We start from the raw sequence: 25,873 nt of genomic DNA, 5'->3' as shown, positions 1-25,873 counted from the left end.
GAAATACTGATGTTTGTATTCAGCTACTTTTCAAACTAAATCAAAGCTCTGTGCTACTTTCCGTCACTTTGTTTCGTATACAAAGGAATGCTGCTATGAAGTGCATGTAGGAGTCATTAGATCCGCTGAGATGTGAGGTGTAGGGACGGACCGATGATGTAAATGTGTTCAAACATGAGAGAAATTAGTCACAGTCCTGAAAAGTCACATGACGTCTGAGGACAGTGAGCGAGGGACATGACATCAACCTGGTTACAGAAGATAAAACACAGAGCAAACGTTTGTTTCTGAATGGAAACTCTTGGAACACGCAGGGACTAAGCCGGGTTATTTATAAAGTCACTGACGGCAGCATCACAAGAAAAAGAAGTTCTGTTTTTCTTTTTTATTTAACAAGCTGGTTCATAAATTATCGCACATAAAAGATTCTTTTCAATAGTTACAAAGTGGAAAGCAACTTCAGTTAGCGCCTGGAAAAAAATAAAACAAATGACAAGAAGATTGTTGACAGTTTGGGAGCGAAGGGGGTTTAAAGTTCGACAAATCAGGAGTTGACACAGCGGAGGAGAGAAGAGGAAGCCAACATGGGGAGTTTTCAACATCCAAACACTGTCGAATTAAATCCCGTTACACAGACTTGTGGTTGTCGTCTATCCTCAGACTAGCAGCAAACAAACAAAGACATGCGACTCGTACTTCAAAGCACATGCCGAAAAACAACAGAAGGAATGCTTGTTTCTGTTCTCCAGTGTATTCAAAAGGGTCTTAAAATAAATCTGAGGGAGTGAAAGGAAGGGAATAAATTAAAAATAACAATAATAAAAAAATAGGACAGCACTAGCTACATGTGAGGCTCACGGAAAGAAAACTAAAACGTGTTGGAGTGGCATCTTCTTGGCTCAACTTTCCCCTTCTGTTCTCAGGAGCGATGATGTAACGAGAGGCTGAACGGGGCAGCGACATGATGCTAGAGGAGCGTTTCAAAGATTCGTTTCAGAGTGGAATAAATCCCTCATTCTTCATTTATTTATTTCTTTAACTCTTTTCTACAACTATCATCCCCTTCTTTGATGGTCAAATGCCAGCTGACCAATGAGCTTTGAGGGTGGATTTGTTTCATACCTCGCTAAAACTGGTCTGAAAGAAGCGATGTGTGTCCTTCCGTTGGCTAACACTAGTTTTTCACTCTACGAGGCTGAAATCCTTTTCTCGCTCGGGTTCGAGGGTTCAACGTTTCTCACTGTGTCATTTGGAGCCTACTTGGACATTTGCAGCTGAACGTGCTGCAGGAATTCTTGGTATGAAGACGCCGACTCAGACCGATCCTCCACCAGTTGCTGGAAGAAGGTAGCTTTAGCCGAAGCATCTTCCCTGCAGGAGAACAAAGACAAGAGCGTTATAAAGTGTTTCTTTTTTACTAGTGCAAATATAATTGGCCTTTTGAAATACGTCAAACTACTACAAGGCACGAGCTCTGCCTGAATAAAAGAGTTAAACTTGGCAACATTGTTATTCAAATGAGGAACTTCCTGATTGTAAATTAAGTGAACAAAAGTACAAATCTGACCAGAAATTTAAAGCCAATATTTGGCACTTTACATTCATATTGGCAGGCACTTTGCCCCCCTGAATAAAGCTAATATCTCCAACAGTTAACGCACACATGGGGAGAACTGTGCGGTTGGTGTCCTGGTAAAGACACTCACATGTGTACACAAAAAATACAACCACCTAATTAAGGAAATGCTCATTTTTTGGGTCACATTACAGGGTAGGCAAAAGTAGTCGATCCAAAGAAAACTATATTAACACTTGTGTAATTGTTTTACTGATTTCTTAAGCGAAGCATTAGCTGGTTCTAGCTTCTAAAATTAGAGGATTTGGTGCTTTCTAGCAAACTGAATATCTTCGGTTTTTACAAGTTCATCGGACAAAACAAGAGAACTGACTATACACAGCTCCGGAAAAAATCAAGAGAGCACTCCAAATGTTCCTTAAATCAGCATCTCTCTCTACATGTCATGTACATGTCATGTAGAGAGAGAGATGTCATGGCCCGACCCAGATGTGACCCCCATTGAAAACCTCCTGAATGTGATCAAGAGGAAGATGGACGGTCACAAGCCATCGAACAAAGCCGAGCTGCTCCAAGAGCGGCCCAACGTCACCCACAGCACTGTGACAGACTGGAGGAGAGCATGCCAAAGAGATCCTACTTATTATACCTTTAAACATGAACTTGTTTTCTTTGTGTTATTCGAGCTCTGAAAAACATATTTTTTGCATCTACATCGTCATTTTCTGCAAATGAAAGACCTCAATGAGAATATTTTATTTGGAAGTAGAGAGAAATGTTGTTTACAATAAAACTAAAGTTAATTTTACACAAACACAAACATATAAATAGAACCAGAGAAAAACATACTTTTGCAGTAGTCTCCTATTTTTTTCTGGAGCTGCAGATTGAGCTCTGGGAATTTATAAATACTTTAATGTTTTCCAACATTATATTGGCATGCATCAATATAGAAAATATTTGGTGGATTAAATGTTAATGACGATAACCTCGAGTCATTTATAACATCACTTCATCTACGTCTTGTACAACTTTCTCAGGATGCAACTTATCACGTCCATTTCTCATCAGTCAGTGATGCAAAACATCCACTCAGCTGTTCAGTCCATTTGTTCTGACATCAGCCATCCTCCACAACAACACTGTGGTGTAAACATGTGGTTGAGTAACAATGCAGTGCCACAGAGGAGGAGAGACAGGAAGTAGAAACAATGAGCTCCCTGTGGAAGTCTCTACCACCGCTGTCAATCAGTGAGCTCACTGCTTACTATGTGTTTACACTGGAAATACTTTTCTGTCAACCTCAGATTCCTGTTTAACATGAAACAGAGCACACCCTGTTTCTGTTCAGTCCAGAGTTAGTGCGTTTAAGAGGCAAACAATCCCCCCATGACATAAATAATATAAACTTTTACTGCAACGTTCCAGTTCAATTCCAGCCTGGTGCACTTGTTACAGAAAAGTTTTATTTCCTGTCACCACCTCCTTAAAAAAGATAAGATCTGTTGACTATTTTTATATTCATAATTTAAGTTAAGCATTTAAAAATAGGGAAAAAAACCCAAAGTCTTTGAAAGGGCGTGTTTTGGTCAGACAACAGCCCCAAACTTAAGCAAATTCTTGCTTTGGAGATGCTGGAACCACAAAGTGATTTATAAATCATAAAATAATTTCTGATCATTCATCAATTTCAAAAATAGTTTCTTTTACTTCTTTATTAAAATTGTATTATTATTTATTGAGTTATCACTTCAGCCATAAGTCTTCAAGCCCGAGAGACACTATGGCCCAATCCCGATCTCCACCCTAAAGCCTGAGCACTGAACCCTCACAGACTTTAATGATGTCAGGCGTGCAGTGCTCGAGTCCGTGAGGGTTTGAGAATTGCATAAAAATCAGCAATGGGTCACTATCACGGCATCAGATGTTGTGTGTAAGAGCCCGCTTTGGGAAAAGCCTGATACCTGCAGCCATAGCTGCCCTAGTAAAGGCCCCACTGAGCAGGCACTGTTTGTTGGGTACTGTATACAACAGTTGTGAGATGCTAGGTTATACTTCTTTGGATGTTGCTGTCTGATGCAGATGATGTTACAATATGGTGTTTGTCTAAGAGTTTTGGCTGAGAAAAATAATTCCCCCACTAGGGACACTAAAGTCTAAAGTCTATATGTTTCCTGGAAACATGTTTGAATGTTTTTGCAAACTATCAAAAGTCTGAAAGACATTATTGTTTATCTTTTGTGAATATAAACTGAAAAACACAAAGATCTCTAAAAATGTGCTCTAACGTCATGTTGTCATCGTCACCTCCATGCTTGCTTTGTTCACACTTCGGTTTGTTTTTGTTCAAACTTTATTGAATACTACTTTAATATTTAGTGGGGGGGCGGGACAATCAGGTTTGTACATGAACTCTGGGTAACAAACCAAAGGAACGTCTGCAATTAGGCGTTGAAAAGTCGGCATCAGAGCCCTCAACAGCTGAGCCCTGAACACTCACACACTTACCGGGGACACGCCTTAAAGTCTTGAGTCTGGAAATATTTTTCACATATGGGTAGTTGGGCATCATGTCCTGACAAAACATTCAGGTTTTACACTCCCTTTAGGTCGAGTGAAGAACAAAGTGGGCGTTGTGTGGCGTCTTCATTGCTCTTAAAATAAACAACCTGAAGAGATTTATGTTTCTATGCAGTAGAAAACGTAAAGATAATTTATATAAACTTCCTTAAACTTGTACTCCTCTTTACTCAACATTAGACTAAGACTCACGGTGGTGCCTCCTCACGCTGCACCCTCCTAATGTTGGACCTCTGGGACCGAACTGAAACTCAGTTTGCTGTTAAAGGTAATTTCAGGTCACTGTGAAGAAATCTGACCAACTTTACAAACATTAAAATAAAAGACTTTCTAAAAACCCATCATCTGGATGTCAGAGGATGTGTACCGTCACATTTGTCTGTGAGTGTTAGTAAAAGTCAGATGTGGATCCAGATGTGCGGCGGTGCTTACTTGAGGACGTGTATCATGGAGCTGAACGCTCTGTTGTCCTGCAGCCAGTCGAGGAGCGCTCGCACTCTCTCAGACAGAGTCGTCTCCAGCTCAGGAATGTGGCTCTGGGATTCATAGAGAGAAGGAGAAACATCAACAACATTGTTTTCACGGCTGCGTGTTTCAGATAATGTAGGTCCACATCTCGCCTACACAATGTGGTCAACAGAAATATGCCTGCGTGGTTCGGAGTGTTGGGATTGTAGGTGGCTCTGGGTAGCATCGACCCCTTTCTAGAAAAATACAATAAGCAGCATAAACAAGCGCTGACGGCCGCTGTTTGTTCTGGCTGTTAACATCACGCCCACACCGTGGTAATGACAGAGCTTTCTAGGTAGCTGCACGAGCTGTTAAAACAGCAGAAAAGCTACACAAGCAAATCTGTTTTGCTGTACGAGTTGTTTTTGTCACAACACCGAGAGGAAAGCAGAACTCTTCTATTAAATCTGTGACTCACTTTCAGAGGAAAAACGTAGAATGCTGCATTGCATCATTCATGCAGCAACTGGGCGGTGGTGTGTGTACAATAACAGTGAAACAATGCCCTTATTTCCCTAATCACAGTTATTCTCTGTCATTTCCTCACATGTTGGATCAGGTGGAAACTTCGTCCTGACAGCTGCGGATGTTAGTTTTGCATCAAAGTTTGTCTTACTGACCATGTTGGCGGGTATCGAGTTGTAGTTGGGGCAGCCCAGAACGTCTCTGATGAACATCTCGTTGCAGCATTTGCCGATCCACAGATAAAACACCTGCACAGACGGAAACAGACAACAGCTTCAGTACAGAGTTTATAATCTTCCAAAGATGGTGTCCTAACAGCAAGTATCTGACTTTCATGTCACATCAACATCGGATGCTCTGTGTTCACTTCTACCTCATCATGTAAGCGAACCATGTACCTATCACCTGTGAACTCAAGATCAGAGTGGAGACGTAACACTTCACTTCATGATAATTCCTATTAACAAGCTGCCACTTTGGGTTTTTGGGTAACACATAAAAAAGTGTTTGTATGGACTTAAATATAAGCACACAGTAAAAAGTTGATTGACAAATGAGGTTTCCAGGTAATCCAATACAATGAATTACCTTAAAATTCAGTGCATAAGATGCATTTTTAATACATTTATTTCATCTAAAAGGTGGGCTGCATCCTATATACCGGTGAGACCAATATACCAGAGAGATATTTTATTGTGTTACGGTATTTTACCCAAACAATGGCGCTATAATCTAGCTAAAGCTTCGTCATGATCGGCAGTGCAGCCGCCATCCTCACAGCAATCGACGTTACCATAGGCTGGGCTCGACGACCGCACCGGTAGCTAGCAGGATTGCAAACTCGACATGGTGAAAACAGATGGTAGGCTGTAATTTGTGTGCGTTTTGAATGCGTTTCAAATTAAAGTAAATTGAGTAAAAATAGTGTTGAAACATGTATTCACGTTTCAGCTATAGAAAACCTTTTTTACCCCCCAAAACAGATTTCGTCTTATATTCTGGTGCGATTTATATTCCAGATGTTACGGTAATAGCATATCACCTAATTCTAATCTTGACAAAAAGCTACATTTCTACAGCACCCCTTTCCTCTCTGTATTTTAATATTTCTGGGTGGCAAAACCCGTTAAAATCACATGACACTAAAGCTGAATGAAAACTCTGCAGCTGTTTATATGAACAGGTTCCTACTGTCAAACCAAATGTCCACAAGGGCTTTACCTTAGCTATCACTTATCTTATAGGCCCCCCAAAAAAACATGCACTTGACTTATATTAAAAGATTAAAAGAGAGAGAAGTTTATAACTTACATACTACATTTGTTAAGGGAAACAAGACAAATAAAAATGTTTGTGATTAAAAGAGAAATAAAACTATACATGAGAAAAGATGATAAACATCATCTCCACAGCCGCTGACATTCTGAGTGTAGTGAACAAATTACAGTGAAAGCTTACATGGCCGCAGTCCATGAGGAAAGCTCCATCTCTGCACACTCTCTCAGCAGACAGGTGGAGCAGGTGAGGCTGGGGAACCACGGTGTCGTTCAGATGGAGCGCCCCCTGCAGGTGCGACACAAATGGTGGAATTAGAACAAGGACACAAAGTGATGCTTGTGTTTTAAGAAAACACAATTAACTTGTGTCAGTGGATTGTAAAAGTGTTACTCTTTGCACTCCACAGTCTAACAGCTCAATGTCTGCTCAGCAAGTTCTTAACTCCAGCGCTTCATTCTCAGCCACATTACATTTAGGCGACAAGCTAGTTTAGTCAGTCCTGTCCGTGTCCTACCTGGTCGGACATGTCGTCCAGCCTGTAGAGGTCAGGATGAACCATTTTCATCAGCTGCTGCAGCGGCTGCGTCTTGAACTCACACATGGCGAAGACTCGCTCGTCCAGCCGCGTGCTGGTGCCCGTCCGTAGCGCTTTCTGGAAAGAAATAAAACATTTTACTGCACGTTAGTCTTTCCTTAGTGATTCCTGTTTCCTGTTTCCTGTTGACCTGTGTACCGTCTCTAACCTATTTTTTTAATTTGAGTACTTGAAGAAGTACTTGTTTTGAAAATCCTTCTGTTGTAAGGTAAGCTTCATTAAACTAAGGCGGTGTCAAATAACGAATTCTGACTTTTTATCCACCTCTAATTTCTACCCTAATCATGACTCAGCAGTGGAAAATTATTTTTAATGATTAAGGTGTAAACTAATGTGTCCAGACCCATAGGAGTATTTGTCTAAGTTTGTGAGTGTGTCTGAAAGTGGACACACCCTGGATGTATGAATGGACAAGTCCTGGGTGGATGAATACAGTCATTGAACTTAAAGGCAGCCGGTGTGACTGTAAGTGTAGAGGGAGGGGCAGCAATGATGTAAAAGTAGTTATATTTTTGTATGTGTAATACTGATTTCAGGGTGGATTATTAGGTGTTAACAAGGAATGTGCGTGATTCCTGTCGAGCAGCCGCACCTGTTTCAGCAAAGCCAGGATATAAACCGGGAAGAGGCACAGAGCAGCGGGGACGACGAGGCCGGACTGCTGCAGGTTTGACACATTGCTCTTGTAGGCGCTCACGAGATCCACCACAGCGTTTACCAGAGCGTCACGAGCGTCTGACAGGCTGGACGTTATCGACCGGTCGATAGCTGAAATACGAGTTTCAACAATGCAATCATGTTAGTACATCTAGTTTGCTTTATTGCTTCATATAAACAACAATTTTTCTACTGTATTAATAAAAGAAATGTATTTATTAAGAACCTTGTAAACCAATCCAATTCAAAGGGCTGTAGATTAATTTGACAAAATAGGATGTTACAGACGGATTTACAGACTAATGTACATCAAGATAAAAAAAGCATTAAAAAATATATTAAAAGCAATAGATAATAAAATATATTTAGAATTAAAAAATGTGGGGTTTATTTGCATGTGGACAAAGAGTTAAAGCAATGGAAGTGGAAAAGTGTGAGCTGAGGGTTTACGCAGAAGACTCACCCATGTTAGCTAGCAGACATGTGATGGCCTGAACATCAGCTCCAGCATACACGTCACTCAGCTGGTTGACGACTGGCAGACACAGTGTGTGGACTCTGATCCTCCTTTTTCCTAAAGGGATAGACGGAGAATAATGGTTATAAAAACACCAATAATTTACCTTTTCATGCTAGGAGAATGTTCTTCCCAAAGACAGCATTTAAAAAACACAATTATATAAAGAGAGGATCTACTTAATAAACTTAGGTGGCTGTACAATCAGGCTGTATGATGGAAACCAAAAAAGTTTTCAGACATAAAGACAGGTTTGTGACAATTTCTCTTAAAGTAATAATCTTGAAGGTTTTCACTTAAATAAACGTCTGTTGAGTCTCTATCTATCGCTGAATGAGGTAACACAATGGTGATTGAGCCTATGGCCCACTGATGAAAGCCTTTGCATTTGCAGTATTACAGACTGGTGCGACTTTCGCAGAAAAAATCACAAGCTGCCAGCAGTGGTTGGTCTGCCAGAGAGGGTAGGCGGAGCTAAGCGGCTGCTTTTCCCGTCTCTGCAAGTGTTGCGAGTAAACAGTAATCTACTATGGCTGAACAAACAAAGAAAAGATGGATGACTACAGATACAACTTCAAAAATAAGTGAAAATCCAAAGAAAAGGAAACAAATTCGACGCTCAGATGAAGGCAAACAGTCTAAAAAGGAAAGCGACCGTCAGTGAGTTACAACTAGAGCCAACCGTGGACGTCAGACATGCAACACTGTCTGGATATCTGGGAAGTGTGCTCCCGTAATTGCCGCCAAAGAGAACGAAACTGAGATCTTCGAGATTATAACTTTAAGAAAGTTCAATCTGCTAACACCGTTTCTGCTTATAAATCCTGTCATACAAGAAGTCATACTATACACCAATAAAAACCTTAATTCATCCAAAGAATTTAGACCAAAGAGTTTACACTTTTCAGGAAAACTACCGTAAAATTTAAGATTTAACATATTTTTTTATGTAAAAAGTGGGCTGCGTCCTTTATACCGGTACAATCCACATACCAGTATAAAAACAGATTGCATCTTATATTCCAGTGCAACGTATATTCCGGATTTTACGGCACTTCACAATAACATGTCTTCATACGCTCGTACCTGGGAAAAAGCCAACAAAACCTCAAGCTTCTGTTTAGGTTTTGCGTACCTTTACTGGAGGTGTAGAGCAGAGCAGCCTGGAAGCAGGCCAGAGACGAGTCTGCCAGAGAGTCTTCGATTGACATCTGGACAGCGAAGGCAGAGTCTGGGTTCACATTAGCCAGGGACAGCAGGTCAGTAGAGCGCACAAAGAAGTTACCGTGGAACGTGTGGATGGATAAACCTGGAGCCAAAGAGAGAGCGTGGGCAGAGACAAAATCAGTGCAAACAAATCTGAAACGCATTTACATCCTCTGATGACTATTAAACTCTATTTCACACCTGAGCACAGGGCTCGTTTGTGTGTCTGACTTCAGTTACCTTTAGTGCATCGTATCCTCATGACCGCCTCGAAGCCGATCTTCCTGGTGAGGTAGCGGTCCAGATCTTTCTGGAACTTCTCCAGCTGAGCCGGGTTGTGGATGAAATGAAAGGAGGGGTAGTAAAAGATGCTGCCCGCTGAATACTTGGAGATACATGCTGGAGAGCGGGGAGAGGAGGAACGGAAATGTATTAATTACAGTGACACTTATTAGAGTAACATAAAAACTCCCCTAGTGGGAAGCTCAAGTTACTAAAGAAATAGTGACCCAGTAAGACTAATGGCCTTTTGAGCGTTAAAACACAAGGGGGGGAATTCACTAAGAATGAATTGCAGCTGCTGAAAGCACCAAAAATTGCGCATCATTTGCCCCCGCTATCTGCTCCATCTCAAGGTAAGATGATGTTCAACACGCCCATAAAGTTTTGCAGATTTGTGCGGGTTGGTCTTGTTTTGTGTCTGATTGTGGAGAGAAGCTGTCTGCACCTTCACCCTCTGCTGCGCGGTGCTGCGCTCTCAGGCAGTAGTTGAACGCCCACTGACAGGTCTCAACTCCATGCACAGATGGATGATGAGCAGGGAGAGGAGGGGGCAGACTCGACAGGTGTTTACTACTTTCACCGCCCTTATAATACTTATACTTAATACTTATAATACTGCGGTACAGTTACCTCCAGCTCTCTGCAGGCACTAACATTTTCACTCTAACTGCACGGTGTTGTTAGCGCTGCTGTTTGTAAATTACGTGCTTTTTGCCATGAGGCTCAGTTACATAGAAAGGGGCCAGATTTACCCTGAGTGTTTGCATAATGACTCATTTAAATACGCGCAAACAGCACCAGAGCACACAGATGCTGTTTGCTCTGCAGCACACTTTGGGGTGCATTCATCCCCCTGCGTGTGCTTCAAGAATGAGTCTCTTTGTGTCATTTGCACAGGTTTAGTGGGCGCAAAAGCTGCGCAATCCTTTAGTGAATTCCCCCCTAAGTGGTTACTTACATATTGAGGCAAGGTCAGAGTACTGGGAGCTGAGCATGAAGAGATCCACCCCAATTTGTTGACCTGAGCAGTCCAGTGCAAGTTTCTTATAGAAGTCTGTGGCCGGGCCGAGGTGCTGAACTCCCTGAAAATAAGAATTCATCAGGTTAAAGGAGTGTCACTTTTACTCAAAGCTTCCTGTGCTAAATAAGCTTGTGTAGTTTTGTTTCTATTTCAGTGTACATAAAATGATTTGGGAGGATACAAAAATAGGGCATGTACTGTAAGTTGGCTGTTTATGAAAAGGATTTGTCAAGTGTTTTTCCTCTTTTCAGCCCAAAACCCTCCTGAAAGCTCAGAAGCCAGAGACACGAAAATCACTCCCTGAGAAGAAAGCACATCTGTTCTAAGTTTGCTTTATTTCTAATTTTTGGAAACCACTGCTGTAACTTCTTGCCAGATTATTCAGTTTCAAAAAATAGACCACAAATGATCAGCATCAATAAATCACAGTCATGAGATGACAAAAACACAGCTTTGAAAAGCTCAGGAATATAAATATGAGACAGAGAGCGCTGGGAATGCCAGGACAATAAGAATAAATCCACTTGATACGGGTGTCATCGTATGTCATCTATCATGCGGTTTGTATTAGGCTTCATAAATCACAGGAACGCTGAGCCAACTATCACTTAGAAGTAGAGTCTCAGTCTTTGGGGGAAGAAGCAACCAAAGAAACATTATCTGTCCACTGTCTCATACCTTGCTGCTCGAGCGCTGGTTGGGGTCTTCCCTCGACTGCAGCGCCCCGGCCCCAAGTGTCGGCAGCTGGGTCTGAAACACGGTGACGCGGCCCCCGGTGGGAGACATGAGCTTGAAGGCTGCTTGTAAGGCCGGGCCCAGAGCGCTGTGGGTCTCCTTGCTCTGGCTGAACATGGCCGGCAGCGACGTCAGCAGGTCTTTCACCAGCTTGAGGAGAGAGAAATAAAATTAAGGAGGAGGGGGAATTACAGGAAATGAAAATAGACATCACTGAATGAGAGTGTAATTATACAAAGAGTAACTGTGGCTCTTTATGCTTTGAAAAACAAAGGGCATACCTCTTTGCTTTCCTTTAGGTTCACCATTAGACTGTCATGAGACGGTATAAAGACATCTGGAACAAAAAAAAGGAAAAAACAGACATTTGGATCACAGCAGAAAGATTATTTGCAATTTTCAGCTTTCTAAATACTCAAAAAGTAGCCCAAATGACTTGCAAACGTTATTGCAAAGGTGATCAACCTGCAACATTAGAGTTTGATGATTTAGTTTTTTTAAACATTGCACAGTTTTTTTAAGATTCAGACATCCTCAAGCTAAAGAAATCATGAGGAGTAAATCATTAAAATATAATTTAATTTTGTATTTCGTCCTGTCAGTCAAACCTTTGTGCATCTGAGAAGCTTTCCAACCTCTTACATACTTACTGGTCCTCTACACCATGCTTATTCCATAATAAGGGATGCACAATATTGATCAGCCTATACTGACAAATGATAATGACCTGCTCATCATGGTCAACACTGATAAAAATCACTGAAAATGTCACATTTTTGTACTTTAAAAATAAGTTCATGACCTGAGGTGAATGCACACCTCAGGATAACAAAGGCTCAGATGTTGGGAGCAGAGAGGGATGATTTAATCTTCCATATATCTGGGAACACTTGCACACTGCTGCATATGTATTACAGTAAGACTAGCAATACATTAACTTTTACACAGTGGGGAAAAAAATGGAAGTTATCTGTGGGTAAAGATCGATCATAATAATAGGTTTTTGGTAGGTGCCAAAAAATGTATTTGGACTATGATATTTCTTTCCTGTGTAAACAATCCAAAGCCTGGTTTAAGTGTGCAGACGTACCGTCTATGTCCGACACCACCAGCATCTGTGGCTGGGACAGTCCCTCCTGCAGGTTGTAGAAGTGGATCGTGTTGTCGAAGGTGAGGAAGCCCACCCTGGTGCGTGAATCTCCGGGCAACCTGAAGCAAAAAGCAAAAGTTTTAAAGTCAAAGTTTATTTATATAGCACATTTAAAAACAACCACGGTTGACCAAAGTGCTGAACAGGCTTAAAACACAATATCAAATAAAAGAACCAATATACGTAGAATGAACATTAAAAACAAATAAAGGCTTCCCACAGAACACATCTGTGTTTACTAAAGCCAACAAACAAACTCATAAACCAGCCACATGTATGCATGTTGCTTTGATTATCATCAGCACTCACTTATCCAGGTTGTCCAGCAGGCATTCACAGAAGTATTTCAGGTAGCCCGCTTCCACAGCGTTGTGAGACACGTCGAGAACAAACAGGTAGGCTGCCGGCTGAGGGGGACGCAACTGAACACAAAAGAGGAAGGGCAATATAAAAATCTGCAGACTGTGACCTCTGTAAAAGTCTGCATGTATTCTCTTTTTTTTCTTGTATCTGTTAAATCAAAGCAAAGGAACACACTGGCCTACAGATGTTGTAGCACCAAGACAAGTCTGCCCTCTAGTGGACAAACAATCACCCAACAGAAAGTTAAAGAGACAGTTCACCATGTAGTCTGAGGAGGCGATGAACTCCACTGTGGCGTTTTGGACCTCTGGTCTCTTATGGGGCTCGCCATACGACCTGGTGACTGGGTTATACATAAACTCATCTGGAACTGAACAGGGAAGAGAAAGAGAGACTTAAGTAAGACATGTGAAACACCAATAGATTTATAGGAGTTAACACTGGATTAATATAATTATAACTCCTGATAGGACTCGTACCATCATTGACCCGGTAGCAGAGGTTGCACTTCCACCTGCGCTGGTCCAGGAAGGTGACAAACGGATTGATGTAGGTGCGACAGGAGCGACAGCGCACTATCGTGTTTGACGTGATCACCGGTAGCTGCTGCAGAGGGAGAAACAAGAGAGGAGAGAAAGGACTGAGTAAATATTGAGGGAAAGTAAAAATGAGTCTGGTGAGCTGAACATTTTAGATTTCATGCTGCTTTTCAAGTTTTACTCCCCCGCCTCAATTTTCCAATTGTGACCTTTTCAAAACATTCCTCTATTCATGCCGCAGCTGACGCCTGAAGAGAAGCTTTGTTTCTGCCTCTTACAGAATGTGGTTGATGAAATCTTTGTTTGACCAACTTTTCTGTCTCTGCTGTTTTGATATTTGTGTTATCGCAGACTTCTCCTGCTGGTGTACCAGGGTCACCTGAGAGCGTAGGCCATTTATTTCTGATAGAAACACTGCTTATTGTTCCCCTCATTATACTTTGCTGCAACTTACCAAATATTCATGCAATTTTTTTCCCCACTTAAACTCTTTTTTTGCTCCAGCGTAAGTCTTGTGGAGGAGAGCGCATATCTGTTTTATAAGTCAAATCAGTGCCGAGTTGTGTAGTGTGATATATGAAACCCATGGTGAATGTGAAACCTGTGTCCATGAAGTTACAGTCATTCATATGAAAGCAGAAATAACTGTAGTCTGGTACAGTCTGACTGCGCCTTTGTCACCAAAAAAGTCCATTACAGACTGTCGATGTATTTTGTAGTTTCAAGAGTTTAAATCTGTTTTACTTAGTGAATAAAATACGATTTTGCTTGGTTACATTTACTAAGACCTTTGTAGATTAACTTAAATTATTACACAGCTATGTTAAATACTTCATTCTAATTGGTTAGTTACAGCATTCTGAGGTCTGCTATTTCTCGATAACAGACCGTTGCTATGAAGAACAGACCGTTGCTAGGGATGCGGCTCTAATCACACAATCTAGAGGACTAACTGTAATCACGTCAATCTGCCAAAAGAAGTCCGCTAAGTTTAACATCGGTCTAGTTAAAGAGGGAAATAAGAAAAGAGACAAAAACAGCAGAGAAAGCAACAAAGACGAAACGATGCAAAAACTGAAGCTACGACAGAGAGATCTACAAAACTGAAGACGGCACATGAAGTAAACATTAAACAGAGCACAGTACGGGATACGTCAGTGTTTAAAGACGGTGAATGGAAAAGGAAATCTGACAGTGACGAGACAGAAAACCTCAATCAGGTGCCTTTCACAACTTCATCCAGGCCACTGCAAAACTATACCCTCCAGACTACAACCATTCGGCTGGTGTTGTTGACTTCCTACTTGCTTCTAAAGTGGTATCAGTTCAAACCCTCTGAGACCACATCAACTAACACCTCTATAAATACACCACCTCCTGCACGTTATTGTTATTCTCCTCCTCCGGACGGTCCGGCTCTCACTGCAGCTGCTCGTCCCAAAGAAGAGACTACAGACTCATAACTGGTTCAGTCACAGGAAAACCATGTAATATACTGTATGTTGGCACACTTCCCCCAGTCATCAGTTAGCTTTTATATGATATTTTAAAGATTCGATTGCCCCAATCAGGCAATAATCAGCAACTTCAAATCAAAATCGTTGCTACTGGCCCACAAAAAAGACCAACCAGCTACAATAATTTTGAAGAGAGTCCCAAATCCCCATAAAATATCTTGAGCTAATTTATCTATAAGACGGTAGCAAAGATAACTGTCAAGTTTTGTGTTTTATATACCCCACTGTATATTGAGTTTTGGGGGGATTGTAGGCATTAGAGCATACCTGTAAGTCTCTGAAGGGGTGGAGGAGGAGGCCCAGAGGGAGCCTGGCCTTGTTGAGTAAAGCCTGGGTCTGGGGGATACTGGTCAGCGTACACCTGAATGTCCTGAACAGAAGAGAAACATGAGGAGAGAGAAATTAGACAAAGACAAACTGAGAGATTAAGTGTGTGTAAGTGAGACGCAGAAAACTTTACTGACTGTGGACTGCAGTTGACCTTCTTGAGGTCGGGGCTGAGGTTGGGTTCGGGGGCTTCGAGGGGTCTGGGGGGCAGCAGACTTCTCTCCTGCAGCAGGTTGACCGGCCGCAGGGCCTCCATCTCCAGCTCTGGCACCCCGCTCAGCCCCCCGAGAGCCGCAGACAGCTGGGACAAGTTTGGGAACGGCTGCAGAAGGATGGAGAGACATTCGTAACTAGCTTTTATTCTTGTGATGCATCATACAGCAGGAACACTATTTAGGTTTGAGCTTAACTTACAGCCAAAGTGCAATGAAAAGGTCACTGCTGAGACATAGTTTCTGTACCAACTTTATTAGCAGTTATCAGTGGAAAAATCTGCATCACAAGAGGCTTCGAGTACACGCGTTTTTTGGATAGTATGGCAAAGAAGTTAGAAAACAGTCTTTGTTCTCTACCAGCTGCAGAAGAAACTATCTTGCCTTTTAGCTGCTAAATTCTCCACCATGTTCACCAACTACATGCTAAATGTGTCTGTCTGTCACTATTACAGCAGTGAGAGTACACCAAAACAGTAAAGTAATCTTTTATAGTGGCTTGGTTGTTGTAAATAATCATAGAGTGGTTTAAATTCTATTAATATTCTATTTGTATGTTTGCTTAAGATGATCTTTCTCTTCAGCTCAAACTTAAGTCCCGCCCACAAAGGCCCTGATAAGTTTGGTATTTTCTCCCAGAAGGAAACAGCTGTTTATAAGGGCAACAGCACACCTTTTAGGGCTTGGGTTGGAAATTCAGAGATCTGAAACCAGGCTGGAAAAAAACGTGTTTCACTTGCAAATAACAAATAACCACATCAACAATAAAAAGAACTGCGTCACAGGAGCTGTGTCCTCACCTGGGGGTACTGCTGGTAGCCTGACTGTCCGTACAGGTCATGAGAGGGGGAGGAGTCAGCGTGGGAGGCAGGTCCCTGATGATAGGCTTGCTGCATGTTGGGGTAACCATAGCTACCATAGGGCGCGGCCTGGTTGGTCATGTCGTTAGAAGGCTGCATGGAATCTGGACAAAAGAGTTCAGTGTTAAAGAAATCTGCAGACAGGTGTTTTAAATGTTTTTACAAGTTTAAACAGTGAAGTCGCACAGTGTATTTTAAACATGTGATAGTAATGTGGGAAATGTGAGTGTGTGTGTGTTCCAATTTCATCATTGCTTTTGCATAATCTGAGAAGTGCATCTCATCATCCTTTCACTGCAGATGTCACACAGACGTGTTCTACTTGTTCAACCCGCTTCATCATTTTTAAGTAATTAAGATAAATACAATTATGCTGCATTTGTATTCAAACGATTTAAGAAGTCTGAATAAAGACAGCCGGTCCTGCTAAGCAGCTTTGTAATGAGACATTTTTGTTTGTAGGCCTGTTATTTAGTCCATTTATACCTGGATAGTTGCCCCCTTCCAGGGAATCATAGCTGTTGGGCACCGGAGAGGCACTGCCAGTCGAGGACGAGGAAGTGTCTCCACCTGAGAGAGGCAGAGAGAGTGAAACACAAAGAATTAAAACCTGAAATAAACAACAGCGACTGGATGAGGACTGGAGGAATAAAGAAGAGGACCTGAAATGGTTAAACAAGGACCCACCGAGAGAGAAAAACAAAACGGTTGGAAGATACCAGAAAAATAAAACAGAGTGAAGGCCGGAGATGATTAAGATGTAGATAAAATCAATTACAATAAAGGAATTAGGGTCAAGATGAAAACGAGATTAAAGGAGCTAAAGAGGAAAAGAAAATCATTAAAGCAAATGAAAAGTAGATTTTGTTTGGCCATGACAAGTGCCGTGTTTCAACTCCCTCAGGCCTCAGAGACAGAGAGAAAGACGGCTGAAGAGGACATGATGAAAGGATGCACTTAAGTCTGGCATACGGATTTTTGTTGGACAGCGCAGGCCTCTGAGGACAGAAAACATGGAGGAAACAGAGGCCAAATATAAGGGACAAAAACAGAAGAGCAGCAAAAGATTACATGATGGGTACGAAATGGTTGTTAGGGGGAATTCACTAAAGGATTGTGCGGCTTTTGCGCCCGCAAAACCTGTTCAAATGACACAAAAAGACTCGCTAAATTCTCGAAGCACACGCAGAGGGCTGAATGCACCCCAAAGTCAGCTGCAGAGCAAACAGCGTCTCTGTGCTCCGGTGCCGTTTGCACGTATTTAAATGAGTCACTATGCAAACAATCAGGGCAAATCTGGCCTCTTTCTATGCAAATGAGCCTCGTGGCAAAAAGCATCTAATTCACAAACACCAGCGCTCACAGCATCGCGCAGAGAGAGTGAAAATATTACCGTCTGCAGAGAGCTGGTGGGAACTGCAGCGCAGGGCTGTCACGCTCTGAGTTTACAGTGATCATGACGACAATTCCACCATTTGTGTGATCAGAAAATGTATTTGTCTGTAAATACAGTCTGTTAATAATATTTTGTCATTATTATTATAATCAGGAGACCAATCAGTCCAGGGCTGTGCGAGGCTCAACCCTGGCACACAGGCACGCTTTGTCCACACAAGTGGAAATGGTCTGGAGCCGCTACGCACGATTATTGGACGAGCTGCTGTTGCACGCTCGTTTAAACAAATGAAGCTGTGTTACATTGAAACAAGTGAACACTTGTCGAGTCTGGACTTTACAATAAACTCTTCAAAGAGCTGCCCCCATCCTCTCCCTGCTCTTAATCGAACTGTGCATGGAGTTGAGATCCGTCAGTGTGGAGTTCAACTACTGCCTGAGAGCGCAGCACCGCGCAGCAGAGAGTGAAGGTGCAGACAGCTTTTATCCACAATATATATATATAATATCATCAGTGCAATTTACTTTGTCAGTCGGATCTTGATCTATCAGCTACTGCAGTTCATTCTTAGTGATTCCCCCCCTAAGTGTCCCTTCCCTTCCTCATCAGTAGAGTAGATGACAAGGACAAGAACGAGGAAAAAGAGATCCAGATTTTAATAATGCTTTTTTTCCTTGAGCAATGGCTGTTACTACTTTGAGTCAGCTCTGTCAGGACCGAGACAAAAACGTGAAGACTATCCTTGTAGAGTGAAGTCAAAGTCACATGAATTCAGAAAGACTTCATAAAATCCTTATTAAAAGTGGCCCAAATCTAAATTGTAAAGGTAAAGTTCATTGTAATTTGTGCTGCCCACGCTGTTATAATTTAGATTTTTCCTAATAGCTTATTAGGTCTTTTTTTTATTAGTCTGTGTGCAGCCTAAGAAGTACACAATGTAACTGCAATGTCCTGGTCTGACATGTCCTCCCACTCTCTCTCCCTCTGTGGTCACACTTCTGTCTGATTCTCACTGTACCCTATCAAATAAATCAAAAAGTAATCCCTCCCAAGTAAACTCTTGTAGCATTGCATTACGGACTGATTTTCCTCTCATGTCCGATAATGAAAAGAGTTTTTTTCCCCAAAAAGGATTACACGGGTCGAATATTTGAATGAACCCATTAATCCACGCGGGCCAGAAGGAGGGATCAAAATCAGCAAACCAAGACACGACAGGAGTCTGGCAGAGAGCTCATTGGACGGGACGGGATCCAATTATCTCTGGCTAAATCGGACCAGCAGACTACTGGATTATCTGCTCTGTAGGAGGAGGAGGAGGAGGAGGAGGAGGAGGAGGACACCAGGACAGCTTAGCCTTCAAGTTTCTCCTCTTCCTCTGTTCCTTTGTTCTAATCTCATAGATGAATTAAAGGGATGTACAGAGGTGATCATAAATGTAAAGCAAACTGTTGCATTGTTTTTAATTTCACTTTTCTTTAAAATCCCTCAGCTGTTGGTCTCAAGACTTCTAGCCCCAAGCCCACTCCGTTTGCTGCTGCCACCACTGATTACTGTTAATAAAAGCTCAGTTCATACTGTGGCTGACTGCATCCCCCTTTCTAATCTGCTTCTCACAAGTGACACTGATCTGATTATCAGGGCTGGAGAGTTTCTAGATCTTTCTCTGGACCACACATCTTCAGCATTTGTTACACGATGCAACATGTGTTTGTTTAATCAGCTGCGTCCTGCCACAGCTCTGACACGACTACAGGTACATCTTATGTCATTCACCTGGGACGTTGCTCGTCATTCAGGCACTAGTGTCAGGGTGACTCAGCAAGTTCAGAAAGAGGACACAAGAAGACAAAGGCAGAAGTGGGATTCCTTTGATGTTACTGCCTGTTTTAATGTGAGAATATGCCGCTTTTCTGTGTCTTATGGATTTCTTATTGTCTTTTGGACGACCAGTTGCCGACCAAGATGAGAGCATTTGTAACGAAAGTTATATAGTAATTATGTTAATTCTGATTCAGATATAACCATTGCATCTAGAAATCAACACCTGGTATCTCATTGCATCAGACAGACCTGAGAGAGCTGGAGGTATCACAAGGGGAAACAATGAGCGCTAAAACAAGCGTCTGTTTCCTTTAAAAGATGTGTAAAGAAGTGCTAATTGTACAGACTAAATCTCACTTGCCCGTGCTCTCTCGTGAGGAGCAGGCGAGTCAGCAAACACATGCATGCACAGGGAGCCCAAGCCTGCTGGGAGAGGAGGGGCTATATTTAAAAACTTGTTAACCTCTGGCTGATGACACAGCTCCTGAGGGAGAGTCATCAGCAGAACACCCGAGTGGTACATAACACATATGCGCAAAGAGACTCTGTGAGGGCAGCACAGTTCAGTGTTATGGTGCTCAGTATATTTAACAAGAAGTTACTTTTTCCACTAACGATGCTTTTTTTCCTTTCAGATCCCAAACAGGATTACAATTTTAACGTAGTGCAATTTTAGACCTGCTTTTTAGACCTTTATATCTCTAGTTTTAACAGTCCAAAAACCAAAGAATATTCAATTAAGCAATATCACACCAGAGGGAGTGATTATCTCCGGCAGTTCGACCGAATCACAGCCGTGCTGATATCCAGTACAACATCACAATGTCGAGTGTGATATCGCTTTTATACAACAGTTATACAAGTGGCAAGTAGTAGTATAAAGTAACAATCAACAACAGATTATTATTTTTTGCTTCACTAACTGAACTAGTTCCACAACTTGTCTGATGTACATTCATCTGCTTATTTTAATTTATCGCCAACCAGTGAAATAAGAGACCTCTGTGCGATTCAGAGGTACCAGCTTGATTAATGTAGAAGTACACGGTCTGCTGTAATGTTAATTAACAGTATTCAGAATACAAGGCTGAGGCAGAGTGATACACAGAGTGGAAAGTCCCAGGGATGTTGTTCTCTATATTGGCACTCATGGAATTCCTCTTGTCCAATCAGATTGGTGGGAACTAACTTGTACAATCAATAACAATTTCAGAGGTCTTTTTAAGAGCAAAATTTAAGCTGTTTTCAAACACTTTAGAGATACAAAGACCAACATTTCGAGACTGCCAAAGACTTAAATTGTTCCAGTTTACAAAATTACTTTATACCAACAGCAATCAATGTGTATCTATTTGTTTTGGAACTAATAACTTAACAACACTTAAGTTTCAAGAGACTTGGATTTGATCTGGGAATTAGACTACAACTATCTTTTCTCCTTGTAAGCCAATTTGAAGATAAATGCAGACCCACTTACCTCTCACCTTTTTGAGAGACAACATTTCATGTCAGTTTTCAGATATGGAGCAACAGAGTACATATAGTTTTAAAAGAGGACTGTGAGGGGAAAGAAGGTGAGCATGGGGTGAAGGCTGCTGAAGAAGTAGCAGGGAGGAGATGGAAAAATCAGATTAGCCTATTAGAAAGGGGAATGATGAGCAGTGCACTGATTAATGCATGTTGCTTTGTGGAGAAGAGGAGACACAAAGGAGGACGTAGTTTGGGTATGGGATGGAGACGCACCAGTAATAAAAATGATGGATGTAGTTTTCTTTTTAAAGGGGAAGGTTTAGGACTGAATGAGTTAATGTGGATGGAGAGGGGCTTGTGGGATGGTAAAAGCTTAAGCAGACCTGCTTCCTCATCCTCCTCCTCATCATCATCGTCATCATCAGAGCTGGATGACGAGGGGGCTGCTGCTGGGCCTGAGGTGGTGGCAGAGGCAGAGCTAGCTCCACTATTAGCAACATATCCATACTGCACGCCTGTTGGAAGGGGGAGTGGGAGAGGTACATAAGAAAACTTTCTAGACTGGATAATTAACAGAAGATAGGGTGTCGGCAGTGAAGCAGAAAACTAAGTGAGACACATTCTTACATTCATTGATAAAAGCTTCGCTAGTTTTCCCTATTCAGCAGACAAGCTACCCGAATACCAAGAGAGTGCTGCAGGAAGAAGTTTGCATTTTTGCTCTTTCAGTTTCCTCCTTTCGAAGTAAACAAGGCTCAGCGATGCGTTTCTGTTTGACGCCCTAAATAAGGCCTGTGGTTAACATAAACTTAGAGCAAAACATAATATATCTTAGACATAAAATACATCTAAAAATAATTTTTTTTCGAATTTTGAGATTTTCATGTTTAAAAAATGCTGTTAATAACAAAAGGCTACGTGAGACTACAGAGGTTGTCAGGAATTAAACAATCATGCTGAACAAGTTGGAAGCTTAGAGCTGGTGATGTTGAAGTCAAGCAACAATGGTTCAAATGTTTTTTTTAACATTAGCTTTTAACTAATGGCTTTAAAAAAAATAGTAAAAATAATCTTTAAATAATCTCTCAAGCTCTCAATTGAATATGCATAAAAAAATGTAGTCTTTTTGTCCAGCCTACCAGAGTGATGCTTACTTCCAGGTTGACCTACAAACATAAGTTATCCGTGCAGCATTCTATTCTAATGACATGTGCTTAAAATAATGATTGCATGCAAAAGAGGAATAGACCTTTCAGCTAAAATAAAAAAGGCCATGTCATCGGGTCACATGGGAGAGGCTGAGAGTCACGAGTTCTTTTGCATTAAGGTGTGTTGCTTCACATTAACTCTATACCCAAATTTACATATAAAACCAGCAACATTTTAGAGGCCACGAGGTGATGGTACAAATAAAAAACAGAAGCAACAAAAAACCTAAATCCTGTATGTGTACACAAAGTATCAAATAAAACCAAACATTTTCTTCTCTAAATAAGTGGCGATATTTATTCCAATCAATGTATCCAGTGTTACCATATCACTTTCACCCAGCTAAGAATAATTACACTATTTGATTCAACACTTATTAACCACTTGAGATACCTGTTACAACAATACTTGTGTATTAATATGTGGCTCTGAGAGCGTTGTTATGGTTTGCAACCCAAATAAGGTTAAATGCAGGTGCAGCTGGTGCAAGAGTCTTCTGGTTTCAACCTGCTAAGCTGACAGTGGAAACATTCACACGTCAAAGCTAAGATAAACCAGCAGCTGGCTGGTAAGTTCCAACCTGAAACCTTTAAATTTGTGTAAACACTCACACCTGCACATTTGAAAGAGTGCATGTGTGTGCAACAGATTCGAGTGCTGCAGACCCATAGTGCAGCTGTGAACATCTTAACCATTCACACACACACACACACACACACACACACACACACACACGCTTGCACTGTAATTCATAAGCAGGATTTAAAACTGTACATCTAAACATAGGCTTGTTGAAGGATATGCACCAGATAAGACAAAAGCCAGATACGAGAGCAGAGCAAAGACTGTTTTTCTAACAATAAAGTAAACCGGTTAGAAAAAAAGGTTTTAAAACGAAAAGAAGGAAGGAAGAATACCTTCTCAAAGAAATGCAGAAATAGGCTGTAAAACATCAACAGGAAGCTAATTTCATGTTGAACTTCTACCACAAAGTGTTTTTTTGTCTCGACAATTAATCAAAATTCACAAAAGAACTTTCAGCTATAGACTTGAAATTACATTCAATTATTTATCAGTATCATTTGCAGTTATTTGTCTAGAGGGAATCCACAATAGCAGTTTGTCCACTTCCAACCTTGTACATACAGAAACATAAATAAACGAGGCCCACTGCTAACAGCTCTCAGTTTAAACAGTCAACAACTTAACTTTACTCGCTACTGTTCATTAGTACCAGCAGCATTTAAGAACAGCAACAAAGATGATTCATCTTTTATGTATGTGTTGTGTCAGAGTCTCCTTGAGAGAGAGTGTTACCTTGGTGGTGGCCTGGTGAGGAATGGACTGAAGTGGAGGGGGTCCCTGAGGGCGGTCGGTCTGTGTCTGTGCCACCACTGCTGTGAGTGATGCTGCCGTAGGAGTTGTAGCTCAGAGAAGCCTGGTGGCTTTGGTCATAGTGTTGGTGGACTGTAGTTTAGAAAAGATAAAAAAAACCCAAAGAAGAAAATAGTACGAACATTTCAAATGGAAGGTGAATGTCTGCATAACCAAAAATCTAGCTCCTGAAAAATCACTCACACTCAGGAGACCTAGCTTAGTTCTGAGAATCAAAGTGCAACACATTTTCTATGTAGCGTCCATGCTGTTTTCACATAATGTCTTAAAGCTTCAGAGAACACTGAACTTGGAAGAACGGCATCCAAAATCAGAAAATGGGACCATCCAAGGAGCATCTGAATGTGGGGTAGCTTTCAAGTTGTTGGCAGCAAAAGCGTTCCCCTTAAATCAATATGGTATTCAAAGCTGTAACTGACCAACACAGCTGGTATACATACTTCTGCAACACAAAATGCTCTGGAAAATACTATTTGTTTTAAAGCAATGGAATGGAATCTTCCTCCTCAGTGTAAATCACACATACCTGTGTTTCCTTGACCATTGACTGTCGGCCCCAGCTGACTAGGAGGAGCCACACTGTACCCAGACTGCACAGCTGTTGTGGAGGCTGGCCGAGAGGTGCTGTACTGATGTAGGGGTGCACCCATCTGGGTGGGCATGGCTCCGGGCGTGGAGGTGTTCTGGGTGGAACTCAGGGTGCCGTACTGGCTACTTCCTGGTGCAGACGGGTAGGAAACAATTTGGTAGAGGGGAGCTCCAGGGCCGCTAGCCGGCGCAGGTACCAAAGTGGGCTGCTGCTGCTGCTGCTGTTGAGAGGAGTGCTGTGGTGGGAGAGTATTGTATGACTGCTGTCCATAGTAAGATCCTGGAGTGGCATAAGGTGGACGCTGCTGTTGCTGCTGGTTATACTGGGCATTTGATGGTGGTGGTCCTGAAGAGGGGAGGGTAGCATATGGCTGAGACGGAGGAGCACTGTAAGAGGAGGGTGCTACATGATGCTGAGGGGGGTGGTGGTGCTGCTGCTGCTGTTGATGCTGCTGATGGTTGCTGTGGTAGTAGCTAGCACTGTGGGCACTGTTCGTAATGGGAGCTTTACTTGGAGCAGTAGTAGAGTGGGCAGGGATAGTGGGATAGCTCTGTTGTTGAGGTGGGGCTCCATAGCAGCCTGAAGGCGGATACATGGATTGGTATGTCTGTGCTGGACCTGACAAAAGGGGAGGGGGTAGAAAAATACACTGTCAGTGTGCTTGATGTCAATCATTTGTGTTATAATTCATTTATGATTACAGTCAAGCAAAAGGTAAAAGCTCACAAATAGAGTTCTCGACATAAATTATCAATAGCTGTAAACAACAGGCTTCATCAGCATCTGTTACTTTAGCATTGCGAGTTAATTCCCAGTTAGCTCTCAATTGAATATGCATCCCTGACAGCAAAACCATCGCTATAAAGTCAATTATTGTTGTGTAAATTAAATAAACCTGTTGTTAAACAGGGTTTTCATTTAAAACATACCTTATAAAATGATGATGCGCCACCTGTCACACAGGTATTATCTTGCTAACACTTAGCTAGCTGTTGTTTCACGTTAGCTTAATAGCTATATGCAAGCCGCTATCTCCTTGGCATGTCAGTACCAAGCTTAGCTCTGAAGTTAGCTAGTGTTAGCAACTAGCATTAGCTAAAACACAAAATTTCTGTAGAATTTACACGTCACTCTAATTTATAATTCATATTACTGTTAAAATTAATACGAGAGATCTAATGATATAAAAAATATAACAATCGATTTTAATAAACTATCTGACATCACAGGGAGTTAGCATGCTAATGCTAGCCTGTTAGCTAATCGCATCCCCCGGCCTGCTGTACCGTTCTGATGGGGGGGCGCAGCTCCTCCGTTCGGCGTCGAGTTCTGGCTGTAGCTGACGGAGCTGTTCAGGTTTGTGAAACCCGGCGCGGACATCGTTTGGTCCTTCCGTCGTTATACCCACAGGTAAACGGCTGGATAAATTCACATGTGCTGTATTGTGTCAAATCCTGGTTTCGGCCCAGGAATGCGGCAGAAAGGCTGCTGCTGGTGGTGGGTGAAGACCCGGGCAGCCTGGCCAGGTCCGCTCGGCTGAGAGTTGAAGCCTCCAGCCGGATGATGCTGAGGATCTTAACGGAGTCCTGGCTGTGCTATG

The 25,873-nt window shown here is 41.9% G+C and overlaps 1 protein-coding gene across 2 annotated transcripts; it reads right to left on the bottom strand.

The window, feature by feature from the left end:
* Positions 1 to 317: 317 nt before the first annotated feature.
* sec24b (SEC24 homolog B, COPII coat complex component) lies at positions 318 to 25,754 on the bottom strand. Of its 2 annotated transcripts, XM_069669571.1 has the most exons (24): positions 25,560 to 25,754; positions 24,211 to 24,891; positions 23,607 to 23,756; positions 21,464 to 21,595; positions 16,877 to 16,960; positions 16,331 to 16,494; positions 15,456 to 15,640; positions 15,259 to 15,361; positions 13,415 to 13,541; positions 13,196 to 13,305; positions 12,882 to 12,994; positions 12,513 to 12,631; positions 11,704 to 11,759; positions 11,366 to 11,572; positions 10,625 to 10,748; positions 9,625 to 9,783; positions 9,314 to 9,487; positions 8,125 to 8,235; positions 7,597 to 7,772; positions 6,924 to 7,061; positions 6,590 to 6,694; positions 5,287 to 5,379; positions 4,589 to 4,692; positions 318 to 1,371 (listed from the first exon to the last, which is right to left on the bottom strand). In XM_069669571.1, the coding sequence occupies exons 1-24, from the start codon at positions 25,651 to 25,653 to the stop codon at positions 1,257 to 1,259; spliced, it is 3,624 nt and encodes a 1,207-aa protein (XP_069525672.1). In that variant the 5' UTR covers positions 25,654 to 25,754; the 3' UTR covers positions 318 to 1,256. The 2 variants fall into 2 exon arrangements, with proteins under 2 accessions (XP_069525672.1, XP_069525673.1); XM_069669572.1 differs by lacking the exon at positions 21,464 to 21,595.
* Positions 25,755 to 25,873: the final 119 nt, after the last annotated feature.

Source organism: Semicossyphus pulcher, unplaced genomic scaffold (genome assembly GCF_022749685.1).
Source record: "Semicossyphus pulcher isolate SPU_LCO1_2020_fin unplaced genomic scaffold, fSemPul1.0.p SCAF_2, whole genome shotgun sequence".
Lineage (NCBI taxonomy): Eukaryota > Metazoa > Chordata > Actinopteri > Labriformes > Labridae > Semicossyphus > Semicossyphus pulcher.
Note: the sequence above shows the minus strand (reverse complement) of the source record. Positions and strands in the feature narration are given on the sequence as shown.

Coding starts and splice junctions, on each gene's coding strand:
- sec24b (XM_069669571.1), bottom strand. CDS start 25,653: ATGTCCGCGCCGGGTTTCACAAACCTGAACAGCTCCGTCAGCTACAGC. Junction 12,995..13,195: donor TCGCCTCCTCAGACTACATG/GTGAACTGTCTC, acceptor TTTTGTGTTCAG/TTGCGTCCCCCTCAGCCGGC. Junction 6,695..6,923: donor TGGACGACATGTCCGACCAG/GTAGGACACGGA, acceptor TCGCACCTGCAG/GGGGCGCTCCATCTGAACGA.